Source organism: Hippopotamus amphibius, chromosome 9 (genome assembly GCF_030028045.1).
Source record: "Hippopotamus amphibius kiboko isolate mHipAmp2 chromosome 9, mHipAmp2.hap2, whole genome shotgun sequence".
Lineage (NCBI taxonomy): Eukaryota > Metazoa > Chordata > Mammalia > Artiodactyla > Hippopotamidae > Hippopotamus > Hippopotamus amphibius.
In genome coordinates, this window is record NC_080194.1 from 49910023 (window position 1) to 49931868 (window position 21846).

At 36.8% G+C, this 21846-nt stretch overlaps 1 protein-coding gene across 2 annotated transcripts; it reads right to left on the reverse strand.

The window, feature by feature from the left end:
* Nucleotides 1–132: 132 nt before the first annotated feature.
* Nucleotides 133–16081, reverse strand: BIRC3 (baculoviral IAP repeat containing 3). 2 transcript variants are annotated; one of them, XM_057695096.1, is made up of 9 exons: nt 15949–16081; nt 9206–12332; nt 9003–9102; nt 7282–7360; nt 6448–6496; nt 4607–4849; nt 1238–1492; nt 929–970; nt 133–812 (listed from the first exon to the last, which is right to left on the reverse strand). In XM_057695096.1, the coding sequence occupies exons 2-9, from the start codon at nt 10056–10058 to the stop codon at nt 619–621; spliced, it is 1815 nt and encodes a 604-aa protein (XP_057551079.1). In that variant the 5' UTR covers nt 10059–12332; nt 15949–16081; the 3' UTR covers nt 133–618. The 2 variants fall into 2 exon arrangements, with proteins under 2 accessions (XP_057551079.1, XP_057551081.1); XM_057695098.1 differs by lacking the exon at nt 15949–16081 and adding an exon at nt 12758–12805.
* Between the last annotated feature and the right edge of the window lie 5765 nt (nt 16082–21846).

The window sequence follows — 21846 nt, forward strand, 5'->3', positions numbered from 1 at the left end:
CAAGTATAAATGAAGAAGCAACTTATAGAAAGGGCTCTAAACTGTAGCTCAATATTCAAGAGGTCTTACGGAAGGAGTCTGGGAGTCAGTAAACTATCTGTTTTACAGAAATGAAGGTATTAAGAACAAGTGTAATTTTGATTGCTTTATTAAAATGTTCCTCACAGAATTCTTTACAGAAACATCATGTCCTGAAAAAGTTATTCAACAAATATCAAGACCTTCCATGTATAGGACATTGATGGAAAAAGCAAGAGAATCCATGTTCCTTATCTTTAATACAACTCCAAAATATTGAAAATTCTGAATGGTCATTCAAAATCTTAACTTTTACTTCACTTACAACTTCAATAGTGCTGAAATTTTACCTTAGTATTGTGCTTATAGTGCTATCCCTCTTTTTTATTCACAAAAACAAAAGCCTATCATTCTTGCTACATAATATATGTATGTTCATGTTTTAGATACGTGTTTATATAAATATATTTATATAAAACAAAATTTTCTAAGTTGTAAATAAATAAGAAATCTTAAAGAAACCAAATAAGGATCAAAGTTAAAAATTACAATACATTTAATCCATTAACTCTAAAGTTTAGACAAAGTTTTAGATCTTCTTCATGAAAGAAATGTACGAACTGTACCCTTGATTGTACCTCTACAAATAGGGCATTTTCTTAGAGAAGGGGCACAGTCTTTGCAAACTACTAGATGCCCACAAGGAATAAACACTATGGACACTTCTTTGTCCATGCACACTTTACATGTTCTTTCTTCTTGTAGTCTCCTCAATTGTTCTTCCATTGGTAAATCTAGGAAGAGAAATAAAATTTTAATAAAAGGCAATTTGCTGCTTCTCCTCCAAAGCAAAGCCAAGAAAATAAAAAACAATGTTTTCTACTGGTTTAAATAATTAATACTATTTTACCTGAAACATTTTCTGTGGGAATGTATTTTATGTCTTGTTGCACTAAGGGAGAAAAAGAAAAAGCATTACTATGACAAATAAGGTTAACAATATTTAGGCACAGAATATATATTTTTAAACTAACAGTTTAGACTCTGGCCAAATAATATAGATAATTTTCAAATGTCAAGGCAATGAAAGCCTTCGATCCTTTTGTACAATTAATAGTTTATAAATTAGGTTGAATTATTTTCAATAATCACAAATTATTAAAAAGAACATATTTTCAACTGACCTAGAAAGTTCCAAAAGTAATTTTCCAGCACTCACCAAATAAATGCTTGTATAATGTGGGGTCAATTTCTTGTAGAGAGTTTTTGAATATGGTGGCTGCAAAATTTCCTTTTACTAAGATAGTATCAATCAGTTCTCTTGCTTGTAAGGATGTCTGTGTTTTCTGTTTAATAACATCATGTTCTTGTTCACTAATCACTCTGGCGGTTAGTAGACTATCCAGGATTGGAAGTGCACAAGTCAAATGTTGAAAAAGTGCCATTCTATTCTTCCGGATTAATGATAGGTCACCTTTACAGAAAAGAACACAAACACAATCACGTCCAAACTCTGCCCACAAACTTCCTTCCACTTATACACATGTAACCGAATGAAAAACAACCATAATTCATAATCAGCATGGAAGCTGACTGCTAGCTTTGGGGGTACCTGATCCCCTGTGTTTGATAATAACTCTACTTATAATAAGAACTAACACTGAGCACTGTGGTAGGCACTTTACATGTATAATTCATTTCATCTTCACAGTAGCCCTTTGAGGTAGGTACTAGTACCCTTACTTAGCAGATGAGAAAACAGGTACAGTGAGGCAAGTTAATTGCTAAAGGACACACAAGTAGCAAAAGTCAAACTGAGACAATTTGGTGTCATAATCCATGCTCTCAGCCATCCTGCAATACTGCTAATCCTTTAACCAAATAAAACCTAGAACCAAATAAAATTGAAATTTCAATCCAATCTAGTCAAAGTTGGGAAAGGCAAAACCAAGAGAATTAAAATGATAGAACATTTTCCTCTTAAATTATCAGTCACCCATTAAAATTTCTTTAAAATTCCATTTTAAGATGAAATTATTAATTAACTATTAATTATTTCCCCAAGTTAGACATGATATTGCCATTACCTCAATATTTTATAGTAAGGCGGGAAGGCACTAACAGCATTTTGAAAAATAAATCCTACTTGTCAATACCTTCTTGTCCTGTAGGATCACTGTATTCTCCTTCCAGATCTAGATTTTGTATCTATTGGTAAAATATTTTATATTTGAAACTCTGCAATTTTACTATCTCTTTGGAATATGACTTATGAATCAAAGTTTATTAATTAACTATCATATAGTTTTACCATGACCCATAAAGCTTTTCCACAAAATAAAAAGAGAAGTTGGGCTGTCTAAAGAAGAATTATTTGAAGGGAGATGATTGTTAGATTTTAGAAACTCTGACTTTGTCAAATAATAGGACATATAAATATAACCGTTTAATAAGGAATAAAAAATAGCACTTGGAAAGTCCAGGCTCAAGATATACATTTTGAAGAGAACTGAAGCTCTGAGAATAAATGAGAAAAGAACCAGGACCTAGAACAGGGCCTGGCACAAAGTCAGTGCTCCACAAATACCTGTTGAACAAATGAACCATCAGGCCTCAGCAATTTAAACAGCAGTAGGAACAGAGAACAGCCAGAGGGATGGAAGAATTAGAACTTAACATATTGTTACGTAATCTATGGTTAAGGAGTAGTGCTATATTAGAAAATTAAAATATAATTTATACTTGATGTTGAAGCATGCTAATTTTTCAATTTTTTATTTTTCTAATTATATTTTACTTAAACTAATGTAAGAAGTTCTCTGAAATTCTTAAGATTTCTAAAACTGGATTGCTGGCAGCTGCTGAAAATAGTGACTTCAAAGTCATAGACTATATTCTGGCTTATAAGAGGTGAAGGCTTGAATAATCCTTTAAGGCATGTTATTCTTTTATTCTGGAAAAAATATCCTAAGTTGCCTACTTACACATCTGTCAAGAAATCACTCACCTACTATTCTGGGGAACTATAAAGTAATCAATATCGTAAATGCAAGTATTTTCATTGTCACTCAAAAAAATATTTCTTGAGCAGAGGCTATATGCAGACACTGTGCTAGGCAGTATGGGTGTAACAGTGAGCTGAGAAGCTAACAGATCTTTTTGACAATGCAAGGTATTGTACACTGTTGACCTGGAGTTATCTCTGGAAACTTTGTTGGGTTTCTGTGGGTTTTTTTTTTCGGAAGAGAAATAAGTATTTTATAGCTGGATGGCTTTAAACTTCATAGGGTCTATAAACAATTGTGGAAATGAGTGCTCATTTTGAGCAGTTGTTCACTGATGACCAGTTGTAAGACTGAGAGGACTACAGGAAGGACATGCAGCCCTACCTTCACTTCACAATGAAAAGGAGAACTTGACTAGGCTGGGCAAAGATGAACTTGGATGTTGCTGCTATACTGGTGACATGTAGAACTGAATAATTCACACTTTGGAAAATAGAGGATGCTGTGTTACTATGATCTGACATGTTTATCTGGGTTGGCCAGGGATAGTTTTATCTGGGAATGGAGTGGACAATCTCATCGTCAACCATCCTGGGAAAAAAGAGGTCCCAGATGACCTTGGACAAGGATATGGGGCAAATCTTTCTCATTCTGGGCTTTATGGATATTTGGGGGCCTGAGCTTTGCTGGGGACTTTCCCCGTCATTTGTTAAAACTGGCCAGAGATACACAGTGATGAATCAGGAGCTAGGCAAAGAGATTCATGGGGACAGGCTTAGGGCACCAAGAGAGGCCAGACACAGTTATAGCTGTCAACTGCCATCTGTGATATAACGCCCTTCTGTTATCCCTACATCTCCAGTAAGAGCTTGTTAAAAGTTGTAGTCTGTTTTCAGCTGTGTTGAGAGGACTCTTGGATCTGGTCCATGCTTGGGAAAGAGTAGCAAAGGAGAGATCAACATTTCTCTTTGTCTAGGCCAGACTGATGATGGCAGTGGAGCTACCAGATGAGAATGAACATGCTGAGAGGAGAGGCTTTTGTGAAGGCCAACAGAGTAGAGGCAACAGGGAGCAGACAAGGCTAGCATGGAAGCGCATGGGTAACTTGTCTTGGGAGAATGTGAAACGGTGTCCTAGCGCTCCCCGAAATAACAGAGGGACGCGTCAAAGGGGAACTCCATTCTTGTGCAGGCAAACAGGAAACTTAATCATAATTTGTACATTCATTTATAGTCACAGGCTGAGACGCACTGTTGTCCCTGATTCACCCCAATTTATAGCACAGAGGAGGGATTAACTAGCCTGGGATCAAAAATGTGCCATGAATAATTACATACACAGTCAATTATCTAGGGTAAAAATAGAAATTAAGAAAAAGCAGGAAAAAATGCTTTCACTCAATATATACATTTTCAACTTACTAATAAGCAGTTCATATATATTTTAATGTGATGAAACTTTTCAGAATTCAAATGCAGAATATTGAACTTAAAATCCAATTGGATTAATTATGAGTAAATTTTCAGTAAATTATGTACAGTGACATCCTTATGGAAATAGAGACTGTAAATAAACATGTGTACCTGATTCTTTTTCCTCAGTTGCTCTTTCTTTCTCCTCTTCTCTTATTTCATCTTCTGCATTAAGTAAATCTAATACAAGATCACTGACGGTTTTATAATTCTCTCCAGTTGCTAGGATTTTACTCTGAACTGTCTGCTTTACCAGCCTTCTACTAAAGCCCATTTCCAAAGCAGCTTTAACCACAGGTGTATTCATCATGACTGCATCTTCTGAATGGTTTTCTCCAGGTCCAAAATGAATAACTATATGGAATAAAGAATTTAACACATATTGGGATAGTTTGTATATTTTCTTAATTGCAAGTTACTACAATATCAAAAACATAAGGCCCAGAAAATGTGTAGGTACTGTTTTGTATTACCTTTCTTAAATTTAAAATAATGATATACATGTTCAGTCACTAAAATAGGAATATGGAACATTACATTCAGACACAAAATATGCATTATCTGGCATAACTATGAGTAGGAGAAAGAAACAGAATGTTGGCGATCATGCCCACCAGCACTGAGATTCCTTTTTCCCTACGGTGAATGAACAAATGAGCTTTCTAAATCAAATACATTTTACATAATTTTCAAAGAGACCAGTTATCATCACTCATCTCTATTACTGCAATGGCCTACTACAATATTGCTCCTTTGTAATTCATTCTCAACATTGTAACCAGAATGACTTTTTATCAACACAAATCTGACTGTGTCACACTCCTTCTTAGATTCCAGCAACAATTCCTTTGCTTTTAGGATAACATTCAACCGTGCCTTACAAGATCTTACATAATCTGGACTCTGTTTACCCCTTCAGCCTCAATCTCTTGCCACTTACTCATTCGCTTTCTATACTCTAGCCCAGAAGCCACACACTGGAGGCTCTTGGGTCAAATTCTGCCCATAGCGCTGAACACTCTTAAGCTAGTCTGCTTCATTCATCTGTTCGCAAATCCTACTTCTAGCCATTCAGAATTTTGTTCAGTTCTTCAAATGTGCCTGCCTGTTCTCTTTTGTCACTTGTCTTTCATGTGCTGTTCTCTCTGCTGAGAATATTCTTTTCCTCTCTTTGTTATTTGGTTAACGCCTATTCTTCCCTCTGATTCTGTGCTAAGACAAATACTTCCTCTGGAAAGCCTTTTCTGATCTTCCAAGTCTGGTCTAATTGTCCCACACATGCTCTCAGAGCACACTTTACTTTCTGTACTGTTCTCCTGTCTGTGTATTTGCCTGAATCCCTTAGATCACTAGTTCATGAGAGCAGGTGTTATGTTTATCCTGTTCTCTATTCTTTCCTCAGAATAGCAGAAGCACAACTATTTATTGAATTGAATTTAACACTAGATAATAGAGAAGGGCTTGTTCAAATCTGGCTCTATCACTTTTTAGGTTTAAGGTGATGGACAAGTCACTTAACCTCTCTGAGCCTCCGAGTCCCTACTGAAAAATGGGAATGTTATTTTCTACTCTCTCTGTTTCATAGAAAGAATATGTATGCAATTTAACGTCATAGTGCACCTGTTCCCACACTGGTCTGAGAACAAGGGTTAGGGTAGACGTATGCAGCTTGTTAAAACTATTAGATGCTCATGCCCCAACTTTAGATACTATGATTCAACTCAGTGGGGTTAAAGTGGAGACTAGAAATCTGTAATATTTTTTAGACCTCCTCAGGAAATTATGATATGCGCTAGAGTCTTAAAAATGCTAACAATGTACTTGACGTTTCACTGTAAATTATAAATCATAATATAATATATATGTACATTATTATAAATATCAACTTTCAATCTTAACAGAATCAAATGGTTCTAATATTTAAATGTAGTAATTATTATGGGTATACATACTTGGTGACTCTGCATTTTCATCCTCTGGATTGTCTGAAGTAGATAACAGCTACAAAAAATGTACATAAATTAAAATGTAAATCTTGTTCATTGCAATAAAAATTCATCAAGAGACCTAATTTATTCAATTTATTGCAAACTGACTTGTTTATTGGCAATATAATTTTTTATGACAAAAGGAGAATTTCATTTACATTCAACAGCAATTCTGTAGGCCATAAACTAATAGAGTTTCTTTGTGTGTGTGTATTAACAAATAAAATCCATTTTCAAGGCAGAAAAAGCACCACACCTTTTCAGTGATCCATAAGATGATCACTGTTCGCCTATCATCTCAAAGATCTTCCAACTCCTGGTGCTCCTTTGGGATAAGCTGGACCCTTTATAAGTTCCATTGACTATGGCTAGGAAGTGTTTGACCCTCAAACTAGTCTATAAATTCTTACTTGCTTTTCTGGGAAGATTAGAAACAGCAATACAATTATCTTCCTCAAATCCTTTTAAGAAAAACTTACATAGTAAAACTATTAAATGCTACTATCCAGTCAATTTTTTCCCTCAAATAATTTAATTTATTGCAACTTTATTGGAGAAATACTCAAAAACATAATTTAAATATTATTTTTCAGAAGGTTTCTAATTCTGGATCTGTTGTTACCCAAAGAATAGCACTCTCGAAGACCATGCTGGGTGTTGAAAAAAGAAAATGTATTTTTAAAGTGACTCTTGTCTTTCCACTAAAATACTCGTACTACTCTCTGTAATTATCAGAAAATAATTTGTCAGAAAATCAATTTAACGAATGATTTTAAAGAACAAAAAAACTGTCCCTACCTGTTCAAGTAGATGAGGGTAACTGGCTTGAACTCGACTGATGAACTCTTGTCCTTTAATTCGTATCAAGTACTCACACCTAAAACATAAGCAAAATTAAATCTGGAGGTTATCTTAATCTGGTCATTTGTAGACTGCTAAATATTTCAAATGAACATGAACATAATTATAACCACTTGACTATAGGAAGTGGAAAGAGATACTGCAGTCAAAGGCAAGATGACATAAGCAAGAGGAAGGTTGTAACCAGTAATCGGCCAAGGCTGACGCGGATCAGGGTCATGAGGCTCTCAGTTTACTGTCTCCACTCCAAGGTCCTCGCTGCTCTCTTCAACTATTCTAAGATTCCTAAAAACACTCCGAACATTCATAACGAACCAAGGAGACAGGTAGAAAGCTCCCTAATAAATGATACTGTTCATACGTAAGCTTCGTATGTTTAAAAGCTGAAAACATCCAATGAGAGAGAATGAGGAAGCTGAACATATTTTTTAAATAAGTCAGACATTCACAAGTTTGGCAGTTTCTAGATAATATATGTCCTTTGTCAAATTTAAGTACAATATGAATTCATGATGCTACCAAAGGAAATTTATCATTCTTTTTATATATTCACAAAATAAGCACAATAGAAAGCTAGCTGCGCTTTTTAAAAATGTGTATGTAAAGTGTTCTTTTTAACCTTTCTAATTTTTGAAATCTGAAATATCTGGGGAGTGCAAAGTTGCTGTAAATGAAGATATAGTATTATATTAAAAAAATTATATAATGCAGATGTTAGGATACTGATTTTAGTAATCAACATTAAAAAATACTAGAAGTGTGGACCATGAAAATTATAATTGAGGCTATCTGATTTTAACAAAAAAGGGAGAGTGTAAACAAGTATGGAATAATCAGAAGTGTAAGAAATGACAACAAAATGCTATGTAGTGATCGAAACAGCTGAGATAGGTCTATATTTATTCTGATGACCCTATTTCATATTGTAACCAGCCTGGGGCTTCTGATCTCCCTTACCCAGATCCCTTTTTTCTTTTTATCCATAGTACTTATTATCTTCCAACATGCTGTGTAACTTATTTACTAAGTTTTTATACACTGTCCTCTCCTACTATAAGTTTAGCACATGAGACCAGGAGTCTTGGTTTTGTTCAACTGAGTATATTAAGTAGCTACAATAGTGCCTGATAGTAGGTAATAAATTCATATTATTGAGTGTTGAATAAATGGAAATATTTTCAAGACATACTGTTGACTGAAAAAAGTTTCAAAACAGTATATAAATATATATCTAATTCATGTAAAATTGTATACATTTATCTATATATGTACATATGCATAAAGAGATGTCTCTGGAAGGATATTCACTAAAATGGTAACTAAGGTTATCTTTAGGTGGTGAGATTTCTGGACACTTACATTTTTTTTGTCTCTGTACTTTCCTACAATGAGTGACTTGGTTTTATAAAAAGCATATGTTATTTTAATATAATGTATATATATTAATTACACACACAAAGAAACCCTAAACTATATCTTCTTTATCTTAAATTTCCATTGAAACCTTTTAAGTAATTATTTTTCTAAGTAATCCCTTCTAAATTTATTCACAAATGTATTTTTGAAACAACAGAATAAAGTAACAGTTGATTATAAGGTAAACACACAATACTCTCACAGTAATCATATACATCTGCAAAAAGTTTCAAAACAATTACCTTGGAAACCACTTGGCATGCTCCACCCATGGGTCATCTCCAGATTCCCAACACCTCAGCCCACCATCACAGCAAAAGCATTTCACATCATCACTGTGACCTAAAATTAATTTTGGACCAAAACTTATGAATATATATAATCTGACCACTAAAATGTGTAAGATAAAACGTTGAATATTTAATCATCAGATTAAGTGTCTTACCCATATAATAAAAACCTGCACTTGCAAGCTGCTCAGGATGAACTGGAACACTAGCTGGCCAGTTACAGAATGTTTTGAAGCGGGCTGCATATGTCTGCATGCTCAGATTAGAAACAGTGTATCTTGAAGCACCTTGAAGCTGATTCCCTAAAAACGGGCAGTTGGGGAAATGCCTCAAGTGTTCTGACATAGCATCATCCTTCGGTTCCCAGTTGCTCAATTTTCCATCACAGGCAAAGCAAGCCACTCTGTCTCCAGGTCCTATGTAGTAAAAGCCTGCTTTTGCCAGATCTGTTGGTGACAGAAAAGTCAATGGCCACATCTGGAAAGTAAGTAATCGGGCTTTTTCGGTATTCATTGCACAACGGTACGGACTTATCCTTAAGGCAGAAAAATCTTGATTTGGTCCAGAGTTTAAAAGATTTGATGGAAAGCTTGAATAAGAGCCACTGAAATAGCCACTGTTTTCCAAACTCGGAAGAAATGAATGCGTGGAATTTGTTACTGAAGAAGGAAAAGTAGGCTGAGAAGTGGCTCCCGAAATGTTGACTGAATTCAGACTCTGAACAAAGCTACAGCTAGGATACAACTTTTTATGCTTCTCAATAGGATTGTCTCCTTGTTTCCAGTTATCCAGCATCAGGCCACAACAGAAGCATTTGACCTTGTCATTCACACCAGTGTAATAAAAACCAGCACGAGCAAGACTCCTTTCTGAGACAGGAACACCGGCAGGGAAAGCTGAATACGTAGACATTCGGTACAGCTCACATGAAAAGTCATACTTCAATTCAAACATGTTGCCACTTTTCATCAAATTTGATAAGAATACGCTATTTTCTACTATGTTCATAATAAAACGGATGGGGAGGAAAAGGGACTAGTCTTTCTCTAGGGAGGTAGTTTTGTGCATGGTTTTTTATTTTTATTAATTTTAGTACTAGGTTGAACACTTAGAACAGGAAATCTTTCATTCTCTTTTCTTCTGTGAATTTAGGATTACAGCATGGCAAGGTTCTAAATCCTATATTGATACATTTCAAGGGACAATTATGTACAACCTGCACCTCTGCATACTCTTGCATACAATGTAAACATAATACTACACAGTACCTTGTGATGAAAATTAAAATCCCTCATAAAAGTGTAGAGTGCTTTAGGGTATCAGATGCCATTTAGTATCAGGTATCTCCATAGGTAGGTCACCCTGTCCACTAGTATGCTTCAGTGACATTCAGGTCAGCCTCAAGATAGAATGTCTCACACAGCTAGTTTGTTCTGGCAGAAAGCTATGCTATGTAAATGTTCTGTACACACAAAATAATACTCAAACTATATTTATTTTGCTTTTTTTTAAATTGTGAAATTTGACAGCCAGAAAGAAAAAAAAAAAGCATAAGACCCACCTCAAAAGAGGAAAAGAATGGATTATCATATTTCACTGATTCTAAGATGCATGTTTTAATATCTGTTATGGAGAGGTATCTTACAATTAATGGCATGTCACATTTTAATTAACAGTGCTTTTATTTCTCAGAGGTACATAAAATAATGGTGTGTTTTACCAATGATGACATCTTAGATTCAATGAAATATAGCATATCCAAAATCTTGCTCAAATTAATTTTTCTTCCTACAACAATTTTAATAGGGAGGACAAAACAATCCAAAATTTTCTTCCAAATAAAGAGCTTAAGTAGCAACAGCATTGGCTCATATCTCTCAAGACCTGGTTTTAAGATTTATTAAATAATAATTACTTCCCATAGATAGGTATGTGACTGCTTAGTCATAGTAATATCACTAGATCTCAGCATATGAAACATTCCATTTCAAATAAATTACCAGAGATGAATATATTTTTTCACTTGGTCTTTTGGCTCATCTTCGTGCTGTTGAAAGCCAATATCAAATCTCCTGATAGTGAATTTATTTTTTAAAACAGTCAAAAGTCAGAGTGCTGAGTCTGCAAGCTAAGATGGATATCAAAAAAAAAATTTTTAGAAGGGTAAAAAAATTTGGCTTTGGTCAGAAATTATTTCACAGATAGCATACCTTGAACCAGAATTTATGATGACAAAAATTCTGTCACAATCCACTTCTTTTGAACAGCAGAGACCTCAAAATTCAGAACTTGTCAATTATGACTAGCTATTAGTAAGCAGGTTCTGCATCAATAAGATCAGTAATGACCAATAAACAAATCATCATGGTTTACCTAGAAGTGATTTGCAAGCATGTTTCCTGAGTCCCATATGCTGGGGCTTTTCACTGCAGACTTCAATGCTTTATTTCCAGGTGAGAGGAGAGACATATCTCAATACCAGTGATTATTTCTCTCAAAGGTGAATTATTGTGTCTAACTTCAGTATTCCTTTCATTCTTGGTGTTATTACTATCTCTGTGTGAATTTCCTTTCTGAATAAGTTTGTTCATTTACCAAAATGTAACCACCCAGCCATCATTCTCATTCTAATGATTCTCTGAGATAACAGCCCATTTGAACAAACTAAATTTTTGACTTTCAAAATATCAAGTCTTATAAATGGTTACTTTACCAATCATCACGTTTATCTTTCATACTTGCTCTAAACTTGTTGCACCCATCAAAAAGTTTTCTTCTTGACATTTCTTTGTCATCGCAGAAATCTTTTAACATGCCAAAGGTTTTATATGCATATTTCTCTAATTTAGCAAAGGGCTGAATATTAACTCTTTGTTCTAGGTAACTGTCATTCATTTTTAAATCTTTACCACACGCAGGTATTTTTTCTATTCTACACAGCAGCCAGTGGGAGACTGCCTGGCCAACTTTGAAAAAAGTAGTTCAACAATATGTCCCAGCTACAATCATTTCTTTATATCCACAAATCAAACTCAGAATCAAACTTATTATTACTTTATAGTTACACCTCTTATACCTAGATCATATTTTTAAAATTAACATTCTTTGGATACCAAAAACTCCTGTTAACTACTTTGTTCATTCATGCACAAAACTACCTCCCGGAGATTAGACTAAGTCCCTTTTAAGAGTTTTAGGCCTCCATTTTGAGATGTTTTGATTTATAGAAAAAAAATGGAAAAAATCTAGAAGAAGTAGTATAATTTGTCTCTTTTGTAAAACCTGTTGAAAAAAAAAAAAAGACAGTTTTAAAAGTCAAATAATTCATAGATGTAACACCATGATCTCTTTTTAAACATTTTTTCCAAAGCAGAGCTCAGTATTTACTGAATGTCTCCCATATACAAGGTGCTGTACTAGGCACGGTAGAGGCCAAGAAATCCCAGATCAAAACCAGAAGGCTCAAACTGGTGGTCAGCAGAGGTATTATGTTTGGCTGCACAGAATTGGACTCCAGCAGTTCACTAATTTTTTTTAACTTTTTATTTTGAAATTAATTTATACATAGAGAAAACATAAAAATAAGAGTTCTCACATATGCTGCACTCAGCTTCCCCCAAATTAACATCTTACATATGCATAGCATAACCATAGAAACCAGGAAATTAACACCCATACAATGCTGTTAATTCATCTATATGTCTTACCTGAATTTCACCAGAAAGTAAGATTTTTCTTGGACAAACACCACAGTATTTCTAAATGTTTTAGTTAATTACCAACATTTTTCAAAAGGAAGAGATTTCTGGACTTCCCTGACGGTCCAGTGGTTAAGACTTCGCGCTTCCACTGCAGGCAGTGCAGGTTCAGTCCCTGGATGGGGAACTAAGATCCCACATGCCCCACTCAGAGGGACCAAAAAGAAAAAGTAAGAGATATCCCATGACATTCTACATCCCAACATTCTCCTGAAAAATCAGAGAATCTGGCTACACTGGGCATATGTTTTTGCGTGGCAACGACCAGTGAGTGCCAGGCAGCAGCTGCTCTCTTTAGGGAGGGCACATGCTCTCACGTTTGGCACTGTGATATGGAGACGGTCAGTTGCTTTTCGTCACTGAGCTGACGCTGTTGTTTTTCTAACAGTAGAATTATGAAGTGGAATTGTTTTAATGCCTGTGTCTATCGAAAATAACAAAAATGAAAGGTAGACAAAGAGGGACACTTTTTGAGAAAAATGAGAGTAACATATTTCTTTGTGGAAAGGAAGAATATGCCTACATATTAAATATGTAAGCAAAGTGTGCTTTTGTTTAAAAGAGACATCCCTAGTTTTGTTCCTTTATATCACCTGCCCAGCCCCTATGAAGTTGAAATTTCAAATCCCTTACACAGATCTTACCCTAAAGAAGCTTTGATGTGCAAACAAGGCATGTTTGTGGAAATTTAGGCAGCAGTTATACAATAAATATATAAAAATATGCCAATGCCAGCCTTCCAACTCCATTCAAACTCTGTCAACTATTTGCAACACCTACAATTCTAGATGCTGCTGGGGAAGATCTACAACCCTGTAGACAGAGACCAGCATGATGTCAGCCTCCACCTTGGCTGACCCTTCACTATCCGTCAGCAATTCTACTTAAGCCTAGTCCAGTGCGCAACGCAACTCTTCTAAACCTTCAATACCTTCCTCAAATTTCTCCTCCACCATTCCCCATCTCACTTTCAGTAGATTGTTTTGCCTTTGATTTCTCAAAGAGAAGAGACATCATTGAGTAGTAATCCTTTCACATTCTCAAATCCATGCCTTTTTTGCTCACAACCCACTTACCACTTCAGTTAAAAGAATCTCATCCTCTCCCACTGGCCTCAGAAACCGTGCTCTTAACCCCATCCTCCTCATTTCTTCAACTCTCACTCTCTACTGGCTCTTTTCCTTCAATATAACAAGCATGTTTAAGTCTGTCTCAGCTTTCAAATGAAAACAAAACCAAAAAAACCCTCTTTCAACCTTACTTTTCACTCTAGCAACTATGCTTATCTCACTTTTACTTCATAGCTAAGTGAATTGAACAAATGTCTACGGTGACGGTCTCCCACTATAACTGGCTTTAGCCAACACCACTTAAAACCACTCTTTTTTTTCTTTTCTTTCTTTCTTTGTTTCTTTCTATCTTTTTTTATTTAAAGTATGGTTGATTTACAATGTTGTGTTAGTTTCAGGTGTACAGCACAGTGATTCAGAGAGAGAGAGATATATATATATATTTTTTTTTTCTTTTTCGGATTCTTTTCCCTTATAGGTTATTACAAAATACAGAGTATAGTTCCCTGTGCTATCCAGGTCTTTGTTGATGATCTCTTTTCATATATAGTATAGTGTGTATATGTCAATCCCATCCTCCTAATTATCCCTCCCCCTCACCCCTTGAGTGTGGAAAACCACTCTCAATATGAGTAACGCCAGTGGCTTCCTTCCCAAAACCAGTGGAATTTTTCACACCTGACACTGGGGCCCACTTCCTCTAAAATGTTCTAGTCCCTTGGCTTCTGATATTACTCTCTTGGAATTCCTCTTTCCTTTCTAGTGTCTCCTCAGATTGGCCAACCCCGTCTCTTCTTACTCTATCATTTCTAGCAAGCAACCTTCTGGATGCCAGGGATGCTGCGTGTCTCTATCCTCTTGGGCACTTAGCACATCCATGTCTCAGACACTGGAGTTTAAGCGTGCCTTTTCTCTCTGCCTCCCCCTAGTCTGTGAGCTGCTTCACAGCAGCACCGTGTTTCAGCTCTGTACCAGCCCTCCCACCCCCACCAAGCATCCAGCCTGGCTTATAATGTAGACACTAAGACTTATTGCTGAGAAGTGAATTTAGCAAAGCTGACTGAGCGCCCCCCAGGACCGCAGCACCCTCAACTGCATAGCATTAAGGACATCAGTTTTACATTAATGACTACAAAGTCTGCTCAGCGATGGTTTAACACCAGGCTTTGGACCCAGACACCTTGAATTTCCAATACCATTCAGTCTCCCCAAACCAGGGGTGTGAACTTGGGCAGGTAAATCTCCCGTCTGTGGACATAAATATGGTAACTGCTTCTTAGGACTGTGAGAATTAAACCTGAAAAACACATGTAAAGTCTTCTGTGGGAATCCTTGAATATAGCAGGTGTTAGAAACACCTAACGTTAACAGCAAATAACGGCAAAGTTAATATTGCTGTTAGTTTGGCATCAGCTAAAAAACACGTCCAGCACTTAGTACTAACTAGATTACGAGCACTACAGGGTTTCCATGCTGGTCACCAGGAAAACAACCAAAACTCCGCTCCTTCTGTCACCACTTGGGAACACTCCTCCATCTGTTCATTAACAAAAAAGATTCTACTGAGTCCTTACTGCGCCCAAGCTCTGCGCTGAAGCTCATCTGGCACCGCCAGAGGCCCGGTGATACCTCTTGGCAATCGAATTAAACCAACTGTCAAACCTTCCCCATTGCAATGACTCACTGCAAAAGTAAAGCAGGAACTGCCCACCGGGCAGGAAGGTGGACGCAACGTGAGTGTCGGCGAGGCAGCGCCGCACCCGGCGGTCCCAAGGGCTGGAGCGCCTGCCTGGGCGGCGGCGGGGACCCGCAGGACGAGCGCGGCCCCGCCGCGAAGGGCCGCCCAGGCTCCCGCTCTCTTCCCGTCCCTGGCGGGCTCGAGAGCCGCTCTGGAGCGGACCTCTGGGCCCTGCAGCCTTTCTGATTACCCCCGGTCCTCCGCCCCGGCACCCCGCGTCCCTAGGCGAGCGGCAGACGCGGCCCCCTCCCGCGCGGGAGACCCCGCCGAGGCCGTGGGGGCGCGCGCACGGACACGCGCACGGGCGCGCGCGCGCACGCGCGCTCACTCACCTCAGCCCCCGTTGCCTGCCCGACGCCCCCGGCCGGTGCGCGCCTGCGGAGATGTGCCGGCCGAGCCTTGGCGGGTGACACACGTCGCCCCCGCTGTTGGGTGCGGGCTGGAGTCTCACGCTGCCTTTTAAACGTCTCTCCCCGCCCCGCCCCTTCCCCACCCCCACCCCGCTCCTCTCGTCCCGCACTCCTCCCAGCGGTCTGCTTGCGCGCTGGTGCTTTCCTCTTAAGACTTAGGGGAACTCCAGCGGTAATAACCACACACACTTCCCCTTAATCAGTGGCCTGGCAGACCCACTCGGGGATTTCCATGACCCGAAAAGCGTGACTGTTTCTTCACCGGGGCGTATCGGCGTGGCATTTACTGAAAGACCTTTGCTTCATTGTTGGTGGGTCAGAGGAAACCTTGATAATCTGTGAAGGGGAAGATGATCATTGGTCAGCTTGACTGGAAAATGTCCATCCCCTACATAGTAAAAAAAAAAAAAAATCCGAAACTTTGTGAACGCTTTCTGATAATTTTTACTTTTTGTTGTAATTTTGTTATAATTGTAAAGCATGAATAAAAATGCAGGGGTTTGTAAAAAAAAAAAATCACAAGATTCTGCTTTTCAGTTTTAGTGTTTTAAAAGATTGAGATTACCATCTTAGTTTGCTATATTGAAACTTTTCTTTTTTGGTTGGTTGGTTGGGTTTATAGCTAGGGTGGAGTTGGCTATAAAACAAATTCCTCCTTTTAGCCTTTTGTCTCACAGGGGAGATCTCTAAGTTACCATAATAGTCTCATAGAAACCTGAAGTCGGAATCTAACTGCACTGCCATATTTTCCTCAACATTTCCTGCCTAAGCAGTAAATTTAAGCACATTTATCTAAAGATAGTGCATGCCAGGGTAACATGGATTGGGAGAGCTCACCTGATTTTCCTGCCCTCCAGTACATCAAAGACATCAAGCACTAAAGGCAGAACGCACAATGTTACTCAGAACTTCAACATCCTGTGAAAACAAGAATGCAGTACAGTCAGGATGAGCTGGGGTATCTTCTGGATGAGGTGGACTTGGCTGCCTGTAGCAGTTTCAGTTCCAGCTGGAACTAAATCAAAAAGATTAAGTTTACTTACCACGGGGAGATTTCAGTTCATTTTTGAGCCTGCTTAGTTCAAAACTTATTTTCAACTCATCCTTGAGATGCTGGAAAAAATTTTGTGATCCTTATTTACTTATGCTCATGTACCCATCAAAATAATTTTGAAAAACTATATTTCTCCCCATATTTTTAACTTAACATTAAAACATAAAATTTGTTGTAGTTGCTAAGGGACTACATGGATGTTTTACAATGAAATTATCAGTCTTTTAAATGTATTCAGTGGACTACAAATACCATAGTCATTTGATACCCTCCGTCATTAACGTATCAGCTCATCTTTAATAACTGCAAATATTATATCACTGCTTTTTGTCCTTGAACATTCTACTTCCCCCACAGAATTTTAATACATGTTTATAATAGACATCTTTATGATCCCTCTGGCACATATTTCTGAAACAAATGTGTATATAAATTGAAATTTAACTTTTTTCCTGTGATCATAAGGCTGTAACTTCCTTTCTTTAATTTCTAAAGATTATAGGTGTTGAAAAAATCTTTCACACAAATAAGTAGACAGACCCAGAAGAAATGTTATTATATCAAATTTTTTCACAATTTTTATTATCTGTTTTACAGCCCCAAAATTCTTTAGTGATCTAATCCTAAAATGTAATTAGTTATCAGTAGACAACACAATTTTGTTGAAATCAGTGACTTGGAAACCACAGGAATTTTACCCAGATAGGGTTGCCATTAGTTAGCAATTAAAATACAGGACACTTAGTTAAATGTAAATTTGAGATAAACAACAAATAATTTTTTAGTATAAGTATGTTCCATGCAATATATTATTCATTGAATACATTAATCATTGATTAGCTAGATTTCAAATTTAATTGGGTGACCTATATTTTATACCCAGATATTAGTCATTCATTTTCTCAACATTAACACCATTCATTTCTAATTGTCCAGAAATATTTTATAGCTGTGGCCAACACTATACCATTTTAAAACCCAATATGGGTGAGAGATGGGCCTGTCTTTTTTAAGAAGAAAGAACCATTGTGAAAAGTTTGGTGAGACTACAGAACAGGCCTGGCAGCCATAACAGCCCTTGTTTTCACGCAGATCAGTTTTAGGAAAAACAACATGTGCAAATTGGGGATCAGGTTGTTGATTCCCTTAAAACTATTTGAGTTCCCACTTACCCAATGCTAAATTTTTGTAAATACTTGGTAAGTTTGCCTAAGGGAGCACATCCCAATTTAAAGACCATGGTCTAAGAAACCCTGAACTAACTAGGACTTGCACATTCTTCAAACTAGTAATAAAAGACAGGATCAGGCCTGTCAGGGCCTAAAGTGGATCAATATCTCTCCTTTGCAAAATTTTGCAGAACTTTAATTCTTGATTTTATAAAAGTAATTGTTTTCTTGTAGTAATTCTGAGTTGCATATGATCAAGGACTGCATATATTTCATTTACTGCATTATTCTAGCACTAGTGGGGAATATGCAAACAGAAGGTGCTTAATAAATCTTTGTTGACTGACTGACAAAAATGCAGTCAGTCTATCTGCTTGGGTCTTCTTTAGTCCCAACCTGCACCCAAACTTTTAATAGTGTAACATACCTTATATTTCCCCTCTAACCCTTTGACTATCCCAAATATTTTATGTAAAAACTCCTCTTTTCCTCCCAACGTCCACCTTTCCTAAATATGTTTCCTCTCCAAATACTCTTCGGGGACAGAAATAAGCAAGGAGATATTTGAGGAAAGTGACAAGGTAGACACATGGACATTACTATTTCTATTTTGCCAGTTTTTCTTCTATTTGCAACGTGCAAGCAAGGTATGAGAAGTGTGTGAAACAATTTTCCACCCCATTCCTGGTTTGGAACTTTGATGACTCTTAACAGTGGTGTGTTCTCAATATCCTATCATTAAATAATCAACTTTAAAGTATTTTTTCCTTGAGGCTAATCATGATAAAAAGCATTCTTTCTCTGGAAGGAATTTCACATAATAATATTGCTGTAACAAGTTCAGTTCCAGCTTAACACTATTTCACTGTAAATTTTTACATTTTTAATTAAAGAAATACATAAAGCTTCAACCCAGGAACCTAGAACTGAAAGTAAAAGTGAAATCTAACAAAGGGAACATGCCATTCTAATTCCAAAGTAAATATGAGAGTCATGGTAAATTCTGGGAATTTCTTAGACTGTTGACAACAGTCAACAAATAAAATACAATTAGATCAGTCTTGAATTAGTGCTAATGAAGAAATTTACAGAGAAATACCTTTTAATATAGACAGGCCTGTTCTCAATGTGATGAAGTTTGCCACTATAAGTGATGGCTTACTTCTTTTTTTTTTTTAGACTTTCATGAAATCTTTTTTTAATTCTATTTTTTGGCTGCATTGGGTCATCGTTGCTGCAGGAGGGCTTTCTCCAGTTGTGGTAAGCAGGGGTGGGGGGTCTACTCTTTGTTGTGGCCCGCAAGCTTCTCATTGCTGTGGCTTCTCTTGTTGCAGAGCATGGGCTCTAGAGCGCAGACTCAGTAGTTGTGGTGCACATGCTTAGTTGTTCCACGGCATGTGGGATCTTCCTGGACCAGGGATCAAACCCATGTTCCCTGCATTGGCAGGTGGATTCTTAACCACTGTGCCACCAGGGAAGTCCCAGTGGTGACTTACTTTTGATTTCTTTGTCCTGACAGTATTTTAATGACATGTAATTTATATAATCTAAAGTGTACCCACCTGAAGTATACAGCTCATGAATTTTCACAAATGTTAAAATTATGCTTGGGTGACCACCAACCAGATCAAGATCAAGAATATTTTCCATCACTCCAGAAAATCCCTTCATGCCTTTTCCCAGTCTATACCTACCTATATCCCCCCTCCTCCTGCCTCAACCACTATTTTGATTTCTATCACCATAGACTTGGTTTGTCCTTAAATTTCATATAAACAGAATTGTACTTATAAAGACTTTTTTCACTCAACATATTTTTAGTTCCATCCACATTGTAGTGTGTATCAGTAATTTGTTCTTTTTATTGCCAAGTAGTATACCACTGGCTGAATATACTATAGTTTGTTTGTTGGAGGGATCGGTAGAGGTAGGCAGGACACCGAGGCTTGCAATACAGGAAGCAATGTTTATTGCACCGGTACAGGCCCAGTGGATTCACATCCAAAGACTGAGCCCCGAACCAAGAGAAAGTTTCTGCTTTTATAAACCAGTTCCCATGCTTTTGGGGAACCTATAGCTATGCTTATCTATGCAGGAGCAAGGTACAGAAGCCAGAGTGCAGACCTTAGGTTTTCCCTTATCTCCTTGACTCAGATGTCTGGGCCGCCCATGGCAGGATCTGGTGAAAGAGGCCATAAGTTACTTATTCCCTGAGGCTTGCATTCTCTTATGTTTGCTTTGTCCTTTCCTGCTTTTGTTATTAACCTGCCTCATGTTTATCCTATCTCCTGCTGATAAACATTTGTGTTATTTCCTGGTTTGATACTTTATGAACAGTAAAGCTATGAACATTTCAGTTCAAGTCTTTTTGTGACTTGATGGATTCATAAATATCTGGACATGTAATTGCTATTAGGTAGGTGCATACTTATTTTTATTAGAAACTGCCAAAAACTTTCACAAAGTGTTTGCACCATTATACACTCCCACCAGCAATATATAAGAATTCTAGTTGCTGAACATCCTTTCTAAGACTTACTATTGTCAACCTTTTAAATTTGACCTTTTTTTTAAATATGTAATCCTGAAATAAGTAATATGCACTTTACTGCAAAGGGCTCTTCTAATTGACCTCTTCTTTTTGAGTATTTAATAGTATCTCATACTTTTAATTTTCATTTCTGTGGTGATTAGTGATGTTGAATATAGTTTCATATGCTTTTTAATAATTTAGACATCATCTTTTGTGAAGTGCCTGTTCAAATCTTCTGTCCATTTTAAAATTGAATCAGTTGACTTTATTATTGATTTAAGGGAGTTCGTTACATATTCTGAGTATGTCTTTTGATATGTGCATTATGCTTATTTTCTCAAAGCTGGTGGCTTGCCTTTTGCCATTTTTTTTTACCAGTTTCTTTTAATGGGTAGACCATTTTAATTATGATGAAGTCTTATTTAACATTTTTTTATGCATATTGAATTTTATATCCCAGTTAAGAAATCTTCACCTACACCATAAAGATTTTCTTTTAGAAGCTTTGTGATATTAGCTTTTACACTTGGGAGTATGATTTATCTAAAGTTAATTTTTGCATGTGGTGTGAGTTGAGGGCAAGATTCATTTTTTTTCCTCTAAATGCTGTTCCAACACAATTTATTGAAAAGATCCCCTTCCCCATTGAATTGCTTTAGTGTCTCTATCAAAAATCAGTTGAACTTATATGTGGAAGCTTCTCTATTCTGGTCTATTAATCTGTCTATCCTTATGCCAATAACATACTGTATTGATCACTGTATCTTTACAGTAAGCATTGATATCAGATAGAATAAGTCCTCTAACTTTGTTCTTCAAAATTGTCTTGGCTATTCTAAGTTCTTTAAATTTTAATATAACTTTTAGGATTATTTTGTGAATATCTTTTTTAAAGGTCCTGGGAATCTGAATAACATTATGCTCAATCTATAGTTCAGTTTGAGTATTAGTGACACTTTAATGTTATTGAGTCTTTCAATCCGTGGGCGTGGTATATCCCTCCATTCTAGTCTTTAAGTTTTGTTTGTTTTTTTTCAGTACAAAGATCCTTCTCATCTTTTGCT

Bases quoted from the DNA above. Each gene is read 5' to 3' on its own strand.
- BIRC3 (XM_057695096.1), bottom strand. From the start codon at position 10,058: ATGAACATAGTAGAAAATAGCGTATTCTTATCAAATTTGATGAAAAGT. The intron at 4,850-6,447 runs GTATGTATACCC...TATTCCATATAG, and splicing joins TGAAAATGCAGAGTCACCAA to TTATTCATTTTGGACCTGGA. The intron at 971-1,237 runs GTGAGTGCTGGA...TTTCTCCCTTAG, and splicing joins ATTATACAAGCATTTATTTG to TGCAACAAGACATAAAATAC.